Source organism: Stegodyphus dumicola, chromosome X1, assembly GCF_044657685.1.
Source record: "Stegodyphus dumicola isolate Sdum_Otavi_A_Nest chromosome X1, ASM4465768v1".
In the NCBI taxonomy this organism is placed as follows: Eukaryota; Metazoa; Arthropoda; class Arachnida; order Araneae; family Eresidae; genus Stegodyphus; species Stegodyphus dumicola.
The window spans coordinates 48,854,771-48,873,517 of NC_140780.1; the positions used below are offsets into that span (position 1 = coordinate 48,854,771).

At 33.9% G+C, this 18,747-nt stretch overlaps 1 protein-coding gene across 2 annotated transcripts in view; it reads right to left on the reverse strand.

The window, feature by feature from the left end:
- Positions 1 to 236: 236 nt before the first annotated feature.
- The window catches only part of LOC118191145 (potassium voltage-gated channel subfamily KQT member 1-like), a 144,931-nt gene continuing 126,420 nt past the window's right edge, over positions 237 to 18,747 (reverse strand). For both annotated transcript variants that reach the window (XM_035361949.2, XM_085807798.1), the window contains exons 14-18: positions 14,559 to 14,694; positions 11,801 to 11,876; positions 11,593 to 11,687; positions 10,687 to 10,783; positions 237 to 6,200 (exon numbers count right to left, since the gene is read on the reverse strand). In XM_035361949.2, the coding sequence (XP_035217840.1) occupies positions 6,099 to 6,200; positions 10,687 to 10,783; positions 11,593 to 11,687; positions 11,801 to 11,876; positions 14,559 to 14,694 (506 nt within the window). In that variant the 3' untranslated portion in view covers positions 237 to 6,098. The remainder of the gene's footprint in view (positions 6,201 to 10,686; positions 10,784 to 11,592; positions 11,688 to 11,800; positions 11,877 to 14,558; positions 14,695 to 18,747) is intronic.

An 18,747-nucleotide genomic window follows, 5' to 3' on the forward strand; every position in this document is an offset into this window, starting at 1 on the left:
TTATAGCTGTGTTTCGAAGTGAATCGAAGTTCATCATAGAGACGGATACCGACAAGAAGGAAAGAAGGCAGTTCAGGGCAGCCCTATTTAGAAGGTAAGTGAACTTTCACTTATCTATTTAATGATCAAAAAATTTTAATAGTACAAAGTTGATAAAATTTTTTAACACAGACAGTAAACATGTTTCCTTTTATGATTTACTTATGCTTACCTTATTTGAATATTCTGTGCACAGATACCTGTGTCAGGTTTTTATTTGTTTATTTATACAGTAGACTACAAGTACACTTCATGGAATTTTAAACAATCTCTACAACAAAGTTAGAATTGCTTTTACAATTATGCTTGCATTTTTAATACCAGTGTACAATTAAGAAAGGCTAAATTGAAATTAGAAAATTTAATTGACAAATATAGCCGAATGCCAGAAGTTCTACAAATTTTTTTTTTAAAAGATACCCCATATTGCGATCATGTTCAAGTGATGCAAACTATGTATTTCATGATAATCACACACAAATTATGGACTAAGTGTATAGCACCGATCCAGCAGGATAATGCATTTAAGTGTGGCTAGAATAAGCCATCTGAATCAAAATACAATTTTGACAGAAGCAAATAACAATTCATGCATCAAATCCAAATATAACAATGATAACAGTTTTCTTTAATTTAAAAATAAATAAGCAATCACAAACATAAATAAAACATAATTTAATTTCAAAAATGGTTTTGGGTAGATCTACTGAAATAAAAGCAATGTGTATACGAAGCTAGATCATGTCAAGAGCTTGTTGATAAAATTCGGTAATTTTTTTGTGGGTTACATGAAAAAAAAAAAATTAATGGATAATTTTGACGGATATTGTTCTTTTTTCTAATTTAGGAAAAAAATACATTTTTAAAAGCAGACTGTGTTTTCCTTTTTGTTTTTTGTAGTTATATATACATTATTTCAGTCACTAGAAGTTACATTAATTACCATCCAGTTACAATTACTAATATTCATAATTTGATAGAAGTGTAGAACTCGATAATTCCGGTTTCATTATGTCAAGCTGAATGTCAAAAATGTAGCCACTCAGATGGTGTAGTGGTTAAGGTAGCTTGACAGCGATACTGAAGCGCCCGGGATCGAATCCCGGAGAAGGCATGGTTGTAACTGTCCGTCCCTTCATAGGAGGCAATGGTGGCTCACCTATTAGGTGCCTCCATAATAAAGAGACCACCACAACTGGCCTTAGTATAGATTAATGGACTCCTGAGTTACACTGTAACTGTTCACAATCTGCCATTGGAAAAACAAAATATCAAAAGTGTACAATTGGAAATTTACGTGTATTTTTTTTTTTTTTTTTTTTTTTCTTCTGGATAAATCAAGTTTTTGATTACTTGAATTATTTTTCTGTTCCGTGTGGTTTCTGTTGATTGAAGTTCAAGTTCTTCTGATAATTATTTTTAAAGTTTTAACTATGTTTGCTATTATTCGAAGAAGTCCAGCAAATGAGGAAGAAAAATCGCACACAGATAAGATCAAAATCAAGTAGCTAGCAAACAGGCATATTTATTTACATTAATTTCAATACTGCCTGAAAAATGAAAGTTCACTCTGAAAAAGGCTAGTCTTGTCTTTTGTGTTTGTAATTATTCAGACCAAGGCTAACTAATTAATTTGAGATAGAAACCTGTTTATTTAAATCTTTATGTATTCAAACTGATTAAATCTTATATTACATGAATTCAAATAATCAGAAAACATATGAAAATGCACTTCATTTAGTTAAAAATATCCTTTCATCACTTTTATTCAACTTCAATGTATAAGCTATAACTGTTCAATTGCAATTTCTTTTTGTTGAATATGCTTCTCTTTTACAAGCTTCATGAAGGCCAGAGTATAGAATGTGAATATAACAGGCTAAAACATGCATACATGAAAATATTTAATTCAGCCTAAAGTAACATTCTGATATGGGTGAGGTAAAATTTTCACACTGAAGTAAAGTGAATTAAAATGATTTTTAGTGTTTTCATGCATGGATATAAAAAAATGCCTGTACAGAATTTTAGCTGGGTAGTATCACAGCAAAGCTTTTCTAGACAAGACAACTGTAATATGTTATGAACTAAAGAAAAAAAAAAAAAAAAAAAAGAACTAAGAATCTCAGATCTCATAATAATATGATCTGCAATGCGAGTGACTCATGACATTATCTGTATAACAAAATTACATACGTTTTCTAAGAAATTTCTTGTAAGAAGCACGAAAACTTGAGGATAGCTATGAGACTTATAATCAATTTTTAGTTGTTAGACAGTACACAAATATTAAAGAAGGGAAACTTTAATTAGGAAAAAAGTGATGAAAAATTTTCCATATAGAGTAGAATATGAAAAAACAGAAATCTTTATGAGAGTAAAATACAGACATCACTCATTATAATCACCACTACAAAAGTCCCAAATGATTTCCCATTTTGGCTATGTTCATTTTATAGGTTATATAATGATCAATCAGAATCATTAATACCAATACAGCATCTAAACTGAACTCTGCGCCTGATTTTTAGGCCAAAGAGGCTTTGTCCTTGAAGGACTATTGTTTTCGTTTTGCGATTTTGCGTTGAATCACTAAAAATGGCCGTTTCAGTTTTCAAACTGTTGCCACCAAATGTTAGAGTCCTGCATTATATTTGAAGAAATTAAATAAAGAAAAAATCTGCATAAATGTATGTATATTTCTCGCATTGTGATAAAACAACGGAATTTGAACAATCGAATTTTGAATGACGTAATCCTCCTACGAATATGGGCATGTGGAAGACCGAATTTGAAATTTGGAATTTGTTTTATTATCGATCTCATATTTTGTAAAACTTTGTAAGGTATTTATTTCTCCCGCCTTCCTTTCGTGGTGTAGTGGTCAGCACACTGAGCCGGTATTTCAGAGGTCCGTGGTTCGATTCCCGGCGAAGGCGTTGCTAATTTTTCATCTCTTCTGCCTTCCAAAATTACCTAATGTCTCTACAGTGGCGCCGAACTAAAAGGGTTGTGGATTATGACATTCCACACCCCGGATTTGGCGACTGGGTCTCCTAAAAATCCCAGTCGCCCTTTAAAAGGGGGAGTATGTAAGGTCTTTCTTCCGCCTTCCTAGCGTGTCTTCATGGTGTAATGGTCAGCACACTGAGCTGGTATTTCAGAGGTACGTGGTTTTTGATTCCCGGCGAAGGCGTTGCTAATTTTTCATCTCTTCTACCTCCAAAAATTACCTAACGTCTTTACATATTTAACGAATTTTTGATTAACAAACTTAAGGATTTCAAAGCGAGCAATGGCAACACTCTACGGGGGGGGGACCTTTTTATCTTCAGCGTGCGGAACAGTGTATTGGAAATTCTAAAATATGCTCATTTTAAAATTATTTTGCGACATTGCTATTGAGCTGAATTTTATGGTTTAAGTGCAAAGAACATGATATTTAATGAATAAAGGTAATACACAAAACGTTAAAAAACGTCCCTTTCGACGTAATTTAAAATCTAAAACCTTTCAGATTTTTTTTACGTGAATTCTTCCTTTCTGTATGATATCAATAAACAGTTAATTATCAGTTTTAAAATATCAAATATTTTTAAGCATTTTAATTGAGAATACGTTCATTTGTTTATGTAAATTAAATAAGCATTCAAAACAACAACAACACACCTCAAAACCAGAAAAACCAATTTTTTCGTTTATACGAGTAATTAACTCTTATACTTCCATAGACGTGAATGGCAAACAGAAGATTAACAGCTGTACTCCATATTTAATTTTAATGGTTGATTTAACTATGTTTAGATATTTCAGATTATGTCCAATTAAATTACATACTATCATGGATAGAAACAATTCCTATATACTGTAACATAATCTATTATCACTGTTATTGTTCTACCTAAGTTCTTCTCCCCCTTTTCCCCCAAAAAACCTGCATATGTGCTTAAACCTACATTTGATCTTTATATCCATCCAGTGCTAAAATCTTAACCACCAAAGCCTTTAGAAGGATACAATGATCTTTCTCGTGTGGGCAAGAACATTTAAAAATGATACCTAGTAAAAATGTTACTTAGTAATTTTTTTTTTCATCATCACAATTTCTTTCTTCTGTAGTTACGTCCAAACAGCACATGAAAAAATTACCGTAAATCTAGAATGATGCTATTAATGTTAATTACTATGTTTCTGAAATGATTAACACCGATATGAAATTAAGCTGATGCTTCCTTATCTTAACCAAAATCAGTTCAGATGCTATTGGTGTTATGAGATATAAAAATGATTTTAAATATTCAGTAAACCTACTGGAATTAATGAGTGAGTGAGTATTTCCTAAATCATCATGTACAAAGAAATGAAAATTTTCACTTTAAAACACACACAAAGGAAGAACTGATTAATGAAAAGTACCGGTTTGGATAAATTGGATTCCACTACTTATTGCTAAATATATATATATATATATATAAAGGCTAATTCCTAAGGGTATTACAGTAGACTCCAGATTAATCGAGATAATACAGGGTATGATGTTCATGGTTAACCCAAAACCATGGTTAATCCAATAATAGTTACAAAAATATGCAGAAAACAGGAATAACCCATATTATAATTTTTTTAAAAATTAAAAATTTACAATAGATCCTCAATCAACCGAGGTCTTGAGAAAATGTAGCAATGTTAGAAATGGTAAAGCGAAAACAGTAAAATTCGCAAACATTATCGCTGATTGATCACTTGGCCATTCTTATCAACAATGGGTCATTTAACAGAATTCCTATTGTGCTTTATGGTAAAAAATACCTGCAACAGAAAATGAAACCAATGCTAAATGACAATTTTTATACATGTTTAAAAGAATAAAAGCACGATGTTTCAGAATGGATAAGTGTAGAAAACAGAATTTTCATTTGAAGAAGAAACCATTCGTGGCATAGATCCAGGAACCAATAAAAACTGCTGTAATGCTGAAGATGACAATGAAACAAAAAAGCACTATCACAAAAATTGTTGGCGCACTTTTTCAAAAACGAGTTGTCTTAGAAAAATGAATGTAAGAAATATTTTTAAAAAATTCACAAATCGCGTAAATTTTGATGGAGTTTGCTTCCCCCAGTATCAAGAATATATTTGTTACAAAACAAGATCTTATACAGATTATTTTTAACTGAAAGAAACAAATTTTATCTGATAATTAAAGGGTGTTAGAATATTAGTAGCTACATGTATGTACTTCATTTTAGAATTTCGAATAAACCATGTAGAAAAATATTGATCATGACATAAAATTTAGTTTCTATTAACCGAGTTTTCAATTATCGTAGGTGATCGAACCACTCGGCCATTGGTACAGCAGTTGTATTCTTAAGCAGTTTAATTTGGAGAATGAGTTAATTTAGGTTATGTAAATTAAATTATCATTCAAAATAAGATCACATTTCAAAATAGAAAAAAAGAAAAAAAAATTATATTACTCTCGTATTTCAATAGGAGACAATGGGAGAGACAGACTATTAAAGGCACTTAATTTATTTTTAAAATGTAGCAATTTTTTTAATTGATGATTAAACAACGATTATATATCCCAGGTTAGGTACAATTAAATTATCTGCTTTTGTGGATAAGAATAATTCTTAAATACTGTGATATCGTGTTGTTACTGCTGCTTAAACGTATTTTCTTCTTATTTTTGTGTTTTCTGATAAAATTTTGCTTTATTCTGATGGATCATGATAGTAATTTTTCTAATGTAACAAAAAACACAGTTTTTTTTTTTTTAAAGGCCTGGTTAATTGGGAGTTGACTGTAATTACAATAAAAATATATGAGAACTGCATTGTACTTATGAAAACTGATTAAAATCGCTATTTATGTTATGATTAGTATATAAATTATGATGATGTAACAACTGGTAGAACTAAGGATTATTAATATAAAAAAAACAATATAAAAAGACTTGCAATAACTGACTACTTATATCTATTTGTTATTCATTCACGCAAAAATAGGCATCTCTTTCTGTACAGAAATAGAATTCTTAACTGTCAACATTATCATATGTCCTGCTCAGAATTTCCTTGTTCATTATTTAATTTTTCGACCAGCATGTTTAAAGTACATACAACGATGTCCATCTTCCTGTCCAGAGTTATCAGCTGCAAAGAAAAATAATGCCACACGATATCAGATTTGGAGCTTATCATATTCTGATACATTTAAGAAAAATAATGCATAACAGAAGAGCTCAATTAGAGATGAACAGATTCTATCTAACACATTAAAATGATTAATGATCTTATTGTATTTCTTTATTTTTTAAAGTCAAAGGAATATTTATTTTCCGGTTCTCCTTAACGTATTTACTTAAAATAAAGCTAATGGAAAAGATGCCAAGAAAAGCATCTTTTCTTGGGCTTTTTCTTTCAGTCAGTGGTTGAAGAGAGGTTCTCAAAATCTTGACATCTAAGTTATCCTAGCATCTGATGTTAAGAAACATTTCTATATGTGAAGAATTCTCCAATAGGTCTCCTAGTATACTACGGCCCAAAATTTACTCTCAAATTAAAAATTATTCTATATTCATTTCACAAAGGTAGAATAAAAGAGAAAAACATAGTTAAAATATATATTGAAGATTAAAAACCCTTCCATAATTTGAATAACTTTATGCTGTTTTATTGCACTTTGGTACAAGATAAAAGAAGATTAATGATGTACACCTTCAAACCAAAAAAGGTGGAGTCAGTTCTATATCTCCCGTTCTAGTGGGCCGATTGGCGAAATTTATCTTGCGTTTTTCATGTCTTCAAAGCGCGACTTGGTTGGTTGGTTGGTGTCCATGTCCTTTGAAAAGTGAAATGGATCCATGCATGGAAAACACAGCTTTTGCAGGTTCCACAATCCTTTCACTGTACGGCTCTACCTGGAAAGGAAATTACCCCCAAGCTTAAATATAAAAGGAATAGCAGGAGGCTGAGAACTGAGCTTATGAACTGAAGGACAGCTGTATATGTTCTTTTGTCTTTAGAGAAGGCTCCACTGTACCTTACTCTAAACTTCCTATCTTTCAAAACGTCGGCGATCCAGATTAGAGCATTTCCTCTTATACCATGTTAGTATACGATTTCAATACGTTTTTGTCGCCATACAGTATCGAATGCCGATTTTATATCCAGGAAAATAGCAGTGGTCTTTTTGTAGGTCTTTCCTGAAAAGCCATCAATAACCGATTGACATAGGTAGAAAAGCTGATCTTCTGCAGTGTGATATTTTCTGTACGCAGTTTGATAGAAGTTCAATTTGTTATTCTTTACAAGTTCACCCATGATTCGTGAATGTATAATACATAATTTTACAAAGAACACTAGTCACTGCAATGGGTGTGTAGTGTTTACACTAAGTGGCCGGTTTCTCCAGTTTAAGCAGGGGCACAATAATAAATGTTTTCCAGTTCAGGGAAAGTTTTCCCTTTTTCATCTTGTTGTTAACTATATCCAGTACACATTCAGTGGCGATCTCGCCCAGATGTTTCACTATTTCACCAAACATGAGATCGTTACCACGGGATTTCTTATCATTAGTAGGCTTATAAGGTATTTCTCCCACCTTCTTCGCCTTTGTAGTATAGTGGTCTGCACGCTGGGTGCGTATTCCAGAGGTCCGCAGTTCGATTCTCTGCGAAGGCGTTGCTCATTTTTCATCTTGCCTGCTTCCAAAAATACCTAATGTCTCTACAGGCTTAATTGGCTCTTGGCAGAAAATAGCTTGAGTATAAGGGTCATCGTTTGAATATCTTCTTGCTTCTAAAAGTAATTTCCTAACTGCTCTATTCATTATTTTGTTTTCTGTCTGGAACTCCCATTTACTAATGTTTGAGTTGTGCATTTGCTGCTGCTTTATTTTTGTCTGCTGAGGCAATAATATTTTATCTCTGGGCAGTTGGAATTTTAGAGTATTTATCTAGGGCACTAACCATCCTCCAGAGTTTTGCATCTTTTTTTCGGATCCAGATGATTGCAGAATTCTGCCCATTTTAAGCGTTTGCCTTTTGCTGTTTCCTCCTCAACTTTCCTAGTAGCCTCAGCAAGTCTGTCCCGATTCAGATCTGTGTTTTTCCTCTTTAATTGTTCGTTTGTCGTATCTCTCTCCTCAATTAGGAAATCAATGTTAAGATCTTTCCAATATTGGACCTATCGTTTTTTCCGTTTCCTCCAGGTATATATATATCTCTTTGCCACTTTAGCAATATTTTTTGTGAGAGTTAAAATTTTAACCTCAACCCATTCTTAAATCGAGGTTCATGCTTATACAGATCTTCCAAATATTGGGTAAAGCCAGTCAAATTTGCCTTTCTGAAGTTCCATTATCTCCTTTGTTGATCGGCCACTTCCGTCCGCATATTAAGGGTGGTGAGAAAAGAACGGTGATCACTCATTGCATTAACCAAAATTCCCCAGTTACAAAGGTGCGATATCTGGTAACTGATGGCTGGGAGGTCCAGAGCTGATTGTGTGCCAGTTGATCTTAATAGATATGTGTTTTGTTTATCATTAATGATGGTCAGCTCTAAATCCATCAGAATGCCTTCCACTTGCATCCATGACATGTGATCCCCAAGCGGGACTGTTTGCATTAAAGTCTTCAAGCAGAATGTCATGATCTGCATAGGTGTTACCTATTTCACTTAATTAATTTGGGATGATGAACTAGAACAAAAGAATGCTCAAGAGTGAAAATTCCCAGGGTCTGGACTTCTGTGTCTGCCAATATCTTGGCCTACAAAGATCATTTTATATTTGGCCACACTTTAATTAGAAATGCGAGTCCACCTCCACGTCTACCCACTCTATCTCTTTTAATCTTTTAATCGTAACCCTTAATGTTAGATTGAATCTTGTCATTTAGCCATGCTTCCTGTAGACAGGCAATACGTATATCATTTTAAGTTAGTAAGCATTGTAGCTTATCTCTCTTTTTAATTGTTCCATTAATGTTCCATTAAGATGTTGACTGTTCGCGTAGCATATTTCCCATCTTATTCCCGGACAAAAGCACGACTTAGGATATATATTAGATTATATATATTGTTCTAACATAGGTATTTTGACACAAAATCCGACTTTTTCTGAAATAACATACCGTTTCTTTCCATATTTCGATTCTACGACTAAAATTATGCCAAGTTTCGAAAAACTCATACGAGTAATTTTCAAAAAAGTAGCTCTCAAAATTTTAGCTTCACAATGTTAATAGAATTTGGTATATAGTTTACAAGGTAGTTCTCCTGCCTTCTTAGCGTGCCTTCGTGGCGTGGTGGTCTGCACGCTGGGGGCATATTCCAGAGGTCCGTGATTCGATTCCCAGCGAAGGCGTTGCTTACTTTTCATTGCTCCTGCTTCCGAAATAAATCCTAATGTCTCTGCAGTGGCGCCCGAGCTAAAAAGGGTGTTGGCTGATGATTCTCCTTACCCAGGATTCGGCAATTGTGTCCCCTAAAAACCCCAGTCGGCCTTTAAAAGTGGGAGTATATAAGGTATTTTCCCCACCTTCTTGGCGTGCCTTCACGGTGTGGTAGTCTGCACGCTCACCACGTAATTGAGAGGTCTGCGGTTCGATTCACGGCGTAGACGTTACTAATTTTTCCTCTTGCCTGCTGCTAAAAATAACCTAATGACTCTATAGTGGCGCCCGAACTAAAAGGGTGATGGATGATGATTCTCCCCAAGTTATTAATATCTTTTTTTTTTCATTAAACTTACTTGACTTCTTCTTTCACAATTTGAAATCGATTCAAATAAAATTCGCAGATATTTTCTGATTTATTTTTTAATTTGCTCTTTTTGGTATTTTCTATAAATTTTCAAAACTTTTTGAATTATAACCTGTGAAATTATAACTTTAAAGCAGGTGTATTTCTAGCTACACCTGCAAAAAATTGGAGCTTTTTATTTGAAATTTCCAAAGATATACGTGAATTTATATATTGGCGTGTTTCGAAATCGGGCATATTTATTACAAGCAATAATAACGCCAAGTATGCTTTACGCATTTTGTTAAAATTATTTGAAAGAATGAACGATGCATCTTTTTTCCCCTCATGAACAATGAAAAAAAGGGAAAAAAATAGGTTACTATAAATTAAAAATTTTGAAAAAAGAGCGCCAAGATAAATTTTTTAATTTCTCCGTAAACTTCCCATCAAATTTCATAGAATTTCATATGTGGGCGTTACCTGAGTTGTAGAATGAAAATATGGAGAAAAATCGATATGTCATTTCAGAAAAAGCCCGATTTTGTCTCAGAATACCTATGTCAGAACAATGCGATATATAAATTTAATATATATCCTAAGTCGCACTTTCGAGACATGGAAAAAGCAAGTTAAATCTCGTCAAACGGCCCAGTAGAGCGGGAGATATAGAACTGCCTCCCCTCCTCTTTTTTGTGTGAAGAGTGTACCTTTAAAAATTTACGGAAACAGGATTTCTTTACGATACCCTTTTTTTAATTAATGATCATAGCTTATTATAAGTATGAATTACTATAAATTATTATAATTGTTAATAACATTTTATTAATAACCATAGTTTTTATTAATAACCTTACAACCATAGTTTAATTACTTTTATTATTAAAAATTACCTGTTGTTCCATACGATGCAAACGAGCGCCAATAGTCATTGGTCTCATGCCTTTTTCTGTAAGATAAGAGCCAGGCTTTCCTAATGTGTGATCCAGTCTATAAAATTCAAGTAAAATTTTAAAATGATAAAATATTGATATTTATAAACATACAGCATGAAATTACAAACATGTGCAAAATGCGCTTTCCTTGGACAGTATGCACAATGCTATCATGTAATTTTAAGACCAAACCAGACAAAACGTTTTAGAAAGTTAACGAATAGATCTTCAAAGAAAAGTGGATGAAAATTCATTATAATTATTCTAAATAAAACTGCCAACTTTTATGATTGTAATTACAAAATACTATAATAAGTATTTGGTAATTAGAATAGCATGGAGACAAACCAGTTTCCATGCTATTCTAATTACTATACTGGGATAACAATTTCAAACATTAAAAAAAATTAAAAATAATTTTAAAAGTATTAGCATTACTTTTAACTTGCTTAGAATTTAATGACACTCTTCAAATTTTGAACGTTTCATTCATTTTATTAAAATAATTTTGCTTAAATGTTTTAATATTTTTTTAATTACGAATACGCTAACTTAGCGAAACATTCAAACTACTGCCTGCAACTACTTCAAAACATTCCGTTCACAAGCATTAAAAAAAAAATAATGAATTTTTTTCCTATCTTCACCTTTTCTTCCTCCTAGCATTGAACACAATGAACGCTTAACACAATTCAGTCGTTATCTCTCATTAATTTCTAATCAGCTTTTTATTTGAAATTAAACTAGGTTAAATTTAATTAGTTATCCAACTTCTCTTTCATCCATCATTAAAAAGAGGTATTTGTGTAAAATTCAATAATTCAAAAAGTTAAACTAATTAAGCATTAAATTATTTTCAAATACCTCCTCTGAAGTTCTTTTATTCGCACCATCATGTTCAAATGTCCTTGAGAATACTGTTCAATAACATCACGGACATCATAAGGCTTACGAGCTTGCTATGAAGAATACATTCCATAAGAAAAAATGAAAGAATCAAAATAAGAACAATAACAACTTTAAATTCTAGTATTAATAGGAATAGTTCACAATAAAAATAAGAAAAACTCACTTGAAACTTCCTACGAGCAACAAAATATTTAATTTTCCTTATGGCTCGAATTGCATTTTTGTGTGCTTCTGTTAGACTAAAAATAAATAAATAAATAAATATTTTTAAAGTTATTAAGGACTTAAAACATAGTAAAGGGCAAAATACAACAGAAAAAGTTAACTTGCTCCACAGCAACTCCCTATAATTAGTTTCAGTGCTAAATAACAAGACTAAGAAATTTGCTTACAATAATGGCCATTTTAAAGATTAAACAACTGCAAACTTAATTTATAAGAAGAATGAAGCTTTTATAAGGAATAATTTCACTACAAGAATATAGTTTTCTTTTATACACTAGTGGATAATTGCTAAGGACGACTATATAGTGCGCAGAAACGTAAGTGTGATTGGATGCCAAGTGAAATAAAATAATGTCAGAATACTAGGACATCCAGAAGGCTGTGAGAAATTGTTCAAACAACAAAATGGTTATTTTGTGCTCAATACGTAAAAGTTAAAAAATGCAATTACCGTTCGCAGGCATTCTGGCGTAAGATGTCAGTACAGGGTATGGACCGCCATGGAGAACAATGCAAGATTCCACATATCATGTCTTTACCCAGCAGCTGTTAGGGTATTTTATCCCATTTCTCTGTCAGTGCACGGTTGAGGGTCTCCTTGTTTATTGGTGGGCATTATCGACCTACAAGCGTCCTCCCGAAAGCATCCCAAACATTTTCAGTGGGATTCAGATCTGGAAAACGAGCTGGCCATTCGAGGCGTTGAATATCCTCGCTTCTCTAGATACTGCTCGACAGCGACTGTTCGATGTCAAGTTGCATTGTTATCCATGAAAACAAATATATCACCAAGAGCAACACGAAACATGAGGCAGCAGAACATTATTAATGTATGGCTGGTCAGCATAGTTCCAGTTGGAAGCATATAGAGCAACGTACGGCCGTTGATCATAATCCCAGCCCATATTATTGACACTACATGTAGGATTTCAGGCCTTTCCTCTATGCTTGCCGGACTATATGCAGTGCCACTCTCACGCCAAATCAAATGGCGTCTACAGTATAGAGACAAATTGAACCTACTCTCATCTGAGAAAATACACAAGCCCAGTTGTCTTCCCTCCAACTGCGACTTTGATGACATCATTGCAATCGGGCAGAATTATGAGGTCTAGACAATGGAATGCATACAACAGGACGGCGGGCATATAGTACTCCTTGATGTAAACGTCTGGCTACATTTTTTGGGAGATTCGCTTGCCAGTAGCAGCAAGTAACTAATCTGCTAGCCCAGTAGATATGCTGTGCCGGTTCCTTTTTATCGACAGCACTATGTACCGATCTTCTGCACGTGTCGTACAGGAACACGACCCACTCTGTAATGTTTGCTACACATTCAATTTGTTTGGAATAATATCCAAAGCTTTGAAACCACACTGGGGATGACGTTGAATACCCTTAGCAGCATCTGTTATTTTTCGCCCTCCTTTAATCTTCTCAATAATACGGCTACGCTTAAGATCATCTAAGCGATGTCGGGAAAAAGTACCAAAAATTGCTAGTTCGTCAATTTATTCTTTCCCATTAAATTTTGCTTTTGAACAACAGCGGTAAATATGCACCAAATCCTTTACATCTCTTACCAGCGCTATCACGTGGCGAACAACTTCGGCAATCCAAAATTTACTTACACACAAGACATCTTACTGTATCCCGCACTTATGCTAATTTCCTTACGTTCCTGCCTTTCATTTTGTGGTTGCTATCATTGCTACTGCCATCTGTCCTTAGCAATTGTCCACCAGCGTATTTTAGATATGTTTTAATCAGATTGGGTGGTTGCTTAATCCTGCTCATACCACCAGCGATGATTATTGGAGAGCTCAAAGCAATAAGAATCAGCGTAATATTCGTACATTTGCAGGAATCTCCAGCTTCAGAAGTGCAAATGATGAAAGAAAACACAAATCCTGGAAATTTATGAATACTACCCTGATTCGTGTTGCCTAAACCCTAAACACCTTATTCGACATGTTACTTTAGCTCACACTACTGATGATGACAAGAATTTGTTGCATTCTCAAAAAACATCTCGAGTGTGACCATGTAATGGAGAGTATCCAATAACAGCTGTACCACTCGCCTTTTTTTTTTCTTTTTTCTTTTCAAAAAAAGTATATCTGAAGATGTCAGATTTCATGCCAGAGAAATTTCAAATCATTCTTCTATCAAAACACTACTGAAAGGGCCCTAAGTAATTCTGCTTATTGGCATGAATAATTAATTCTATTGCAGCAATGTGGTTCTGCATAAACCAATGCTCCAAACTCCTGATTATACTTATACCTGGTGATCGTCACTGTAACACTGCCATGCAGCAGCTATTCCATTTATTTGAATCTGAAAACAACTAATTGTTTTTGAGTCTAACAACACATTATTATAAACATAAAGAAATAATATGAGGTTTCCAACTGCTCAAAAAACCAGAATGCTGCACGCCCTTGAAATCAAAACAGCTTTTAAGAATTAAAAATAATATTCGCTTTATAAAGTTTCAATTATAAAATATGCATATGAAAAATTCTATATTGGTGTTAACATGAACAGAAATAAATATCATAAAATTATTTTAGTTTTTTAAATGTAAATATTTACAAGAATACATTAAAATTAAGCTTACAAACAAGATACGCATAGGAATGTTTCAGTCACGTTAAAATTATTTTGCATGAAAATAAACTTTTATTCCTTACACTGTAAGCATTGGTGGGTCGTCAATATCAATCTCAATTTCATCAGAGCCTACATCATTACTCTGATATGACTGTGCTTGAGTTGGAGTACATTGAGGCTTAAATTCCTTTCTTATAGATCTCTGATGAACCAGTCCTTTAAATAAATAAATAAAGAAAAACATATTAAAAACAAAGACCTCTTACATTATTCTGCTATAAAAAATTAATATACAAAGTTGGTTAAAAACGTATCGAAACATGTGATAAAAACAATGTGCAAAATAAAATATATTTTCTGCATGAAAATTTACATGATGTCATAGCTGTTTATATATTTTATATATTAGCTGTTTATATATGCTAGACGCGGTCGAAAGCTTTCGCCACGGCTAGCATGAGGATGGCAACATTTCAACGATTGAGCAGGGCTTCTCCGCAGAACTCTACCATTCAGACTAGCTGTTTTGTTGTAGATAATTTGCTACGAAAGCCAAACTGTTCAGAGGGTAGCACTTCCAGGAATGGCTCCAGTCTGTTTAAAATTATCCTTTCATGAGACCTGAGAGTAGACTATAACCCTCAGGTCTGGTTGCATCTTTCCCTGGTTTCGGGAGTAAAATTATCTTAGCATGCTTCCATAAAATGGGAAAATAACCGATATTCAGGCATGCATTTATTATATTGGTGAACTTCATAATAACATGGGGAAGAGATTTTTGATAGAAACATTATTTATGGCGTCATGCCCCGGTGCTTTTTTAGGGGGTTTTTAATTTTTTAATTAATTGCTTTACTTCCCCAGGAGTAGCAAAGTCAGCAATTTCCTTGCAGTCGTTGGTGCGTTGAGCCAATCTTTGATGCTATAGCACACATCGTAGACGAAGTTGATATCTTTTGGAGTGTTCTGTTTGGCTTAAATTGTTGCTCTAAGTGATCTGTGAGGACATGTGCTTTACCTTTATTTGTTATTGCAACCATATTGTCTGTAAAAATTGGTCTGCTGCTGCTAAGCTTTCATTTCAAGTCTTTAATGAATGTCCAAAATGAGCTATCTGCAGGGTCCAAACCTAGGAGTTTTCCTCCCAAATTTCATTTCGATATTGATCAATTTTGTTTTTAATTAGTCTGTTCAGGCTATTAAGTTTTTTTTTATAGGGGGCTTTATGTAAGGTGCCAGTGCTTTCTTAATCTGTTTCTCTCTTTAATCAGTTCATGTATGTTGTTTGGAAGTTTGCTAGGATACTGATCGTTTGTGATATAGCGTGAGATATTGTTTATTGCATTATTAATCCCATTAGTAAGAGTTTCAGTTGCATTACCTATGTCCTTTCTCGTACTCAAGCTATCAATAATGAGAGGGTTTTCTCGAAGTAGAGAGAAATAAATTCTAGTTGGTGATTTGGACTCGTTCCTTACTATTACTTTGGAGGCACCCAGTGTAACTAATATCGGGATATGGTCTCATGCTTGACCTCTAGACTCACAGGAATGCAAGTATTAATAAGCAGTATGTCCAAAATATCCGCTCTTTGTAGACCATTTGGCCTGTAAGTGTACTCTGCAGGAACATTTATTGCAATAGGGAAATCGTAGAGAATTTTTCCGTTTCTATTTGTGCGACAACAGCCCCATTCTGCATTTTTTGAGTTCAAGTCTCCGGCAATAATAAATTGCTTATTGTCTGGGCAGAAACTGATGAGTATTCTCTCACCGAGTTGTGCATTTGGCGGGTTGTAAACCGTGCTAAATATACAGTACCATGAAATGGAAGATACAACACTGCTGTTACAATTTCATGATCGTTGCTTCTATCCTCGCTGATGAGGCAGTATTGAAAGGCATTGCGAACATAAATTGCGCCCCACCTCTTTGACTCCTTCTATCACACCTGTACACTCTATAATTAACAATATTTAAGTTCATACACGTCACGTAGGTTTCTAAAATGAGCACAATATTCACATCGTAAGTAATTAGAAAATTTTGAAATTTGGTAATTTTATTAGAATTCTACAAGCATTCCGAACTACTAATTTTATAGGGGCCTTGTTAATGTTGTGACTTGCCATTATTTGATTTCAAGTTTGGGTTATCTTTACTTATGTTTTATACTTATTAAGTGACGAAGTCACACATTCAGGTTCCTGGGCCACGCCCTACCATGTGTATCATGTCGATGTTGTACATATCTTTTGATAAGCATAGCACAAAATTGGTGAAAAGTTCGAAAATTTGCAGGTGATAGGCATGAAGATGTTACGAATATGGTTCTGATAACAATTATAAATCTTGACGCAAAATTAGAGAGAATTTAGCTGCAAATAATTGCTGAGATGAAAAATTCAATTCGCTTCTACGGAGAGTTAGTTACAAGCAGCAGCAGTGGAGTTGGTACATCCAACAGTGAGGGAGGCAGGTCATCTACTACAAAATAAGCTATGGAGAATAACAGGAGGAGGAAAGTGCAGCACAAAAGTAATTGGCAGGCATATTAGAGGGGGAGGGGTTTCAGAGCCATACGATTTAGGATAGGTCAAGCCAAAAAAAAGGGAAGGGGGAAGGACTTTAATTTAAACATTAACTGCAGAGTTTGATGTGAGTTACTAATTAAGCAGTTACTATTTAAATTTTTAAAGTTTTAGAATTTATAAGTTAAAATAATTGCAGCCCAGCTGTTCAACGACTTGTCTAGAGATATGAAAAATGTACATACAAGCAGATAAAATCATACCATATGTTTTGTATTGATATTGGTGTTAAGTGTATCTAGAACAGAGATACCTCTTAGGTTTAGCATTAAATGAGAAATTTAAATAAAAATAAAGCTAACATTTCAGATTAACATTCATTTAAGTTATTTGCTTAAAGCATTAATTTCGGATAACATTTCGAAACATACGAAATGTTTGTCAATATTTTTTGTATGTTCTTTTAACTTAGGGATATATTTTTTAAAAGTTTGCATCATTTTTACTATGTTATTATGTCCGAAGACACTCTGTATATCTTTTAGACATTGAAAGAATTCAAATAATTCATTATTATTATTATTAGTGTTATTACTTCCATAAGGGAGCTATGAGAATTCAACAGTAGAGTGGTTTTTATCCATTAGCCTATTTTTAGGCTGTGATCAACTGAATTGGCCTTGCAAAACTGAGTCCAGGTTTAATGTTGCTCCTTTTCTTGGGGGCTGGTCTAAATTTTGGAAACATTGGGCAAACACGATACGACGATGGATGCTTTCCGGAGCAGTTCATACGCTTAGGATACTCGGGTTTTCCAATTATAGGGTAGTTAGTCGATCTATGATTTTCACCGCATTTAACGCATCGAGGCTGGAAAAAGCAGTTTTCCGAGGAGTGATGCCACTTTTGGCAATTGTGACATTGCAGGATTTGATTTTTTGTTTTCTATTCCTCAATAGACACTATGTAAAGCATCACATCCTTAAGGTTGTAGATATCCTCTATGTTTTCAGATTGCATCAGGATTAACAGAAACAGTGGCATTATGTTTTGTACTTGTCGTATTTGTTGGGAGAGTAAAAAACCGGAGCTTTTGATTGCTGAAACTAATTCAGAAAGATCTGCAAACACTTTCTTTACTTCGTTTATTGCGTCTGAATATAAACCAGTGGATAATGCCTGTGCATACGACTTATTTTCCAGAACGCGGTTTGCTTATGTTTTTGGTTTAATCTTATTTTCCTTGGGGAATTTATCACACCCCTAAAATTGAAGGTGTGGTCTAAATTGCGGTTGGCACAGCGCGGGGGGCGTGTCCTTGTTTTTGTTAGGGCAGTTCTATGAGAAATGTTTTTCCACACATCTTACACGTTTAGGAGTTTAATTACACACAGGAGTGGTGGAACCCCTGAAACCTATAGCATAGCAAGGATCCCGACCGTCCTTTACACTGTTCGATTTTTTACTCTTAAGTCGACTAAATACTCTTCATTAAATATTTCGGAGGATTTGTTTATTTTAGGCAAAGTAACGAGAAATAAGGGAAATTTTGTAACTCCCCTTATTTCTCGTCAGATGACTGACTTCTAGTGTCAGATGACAAGGCTGATATTGAATTTCTAAGCTTCCAAGTCTTCCTGAATTTCGTCATGATCATCGTCTCTAAATAATCCCCTGATAACTACTTTTAAGTCCTTTTCCTGTGGAAGGATGTAACAGTGATGTTCGATATTAGCTAC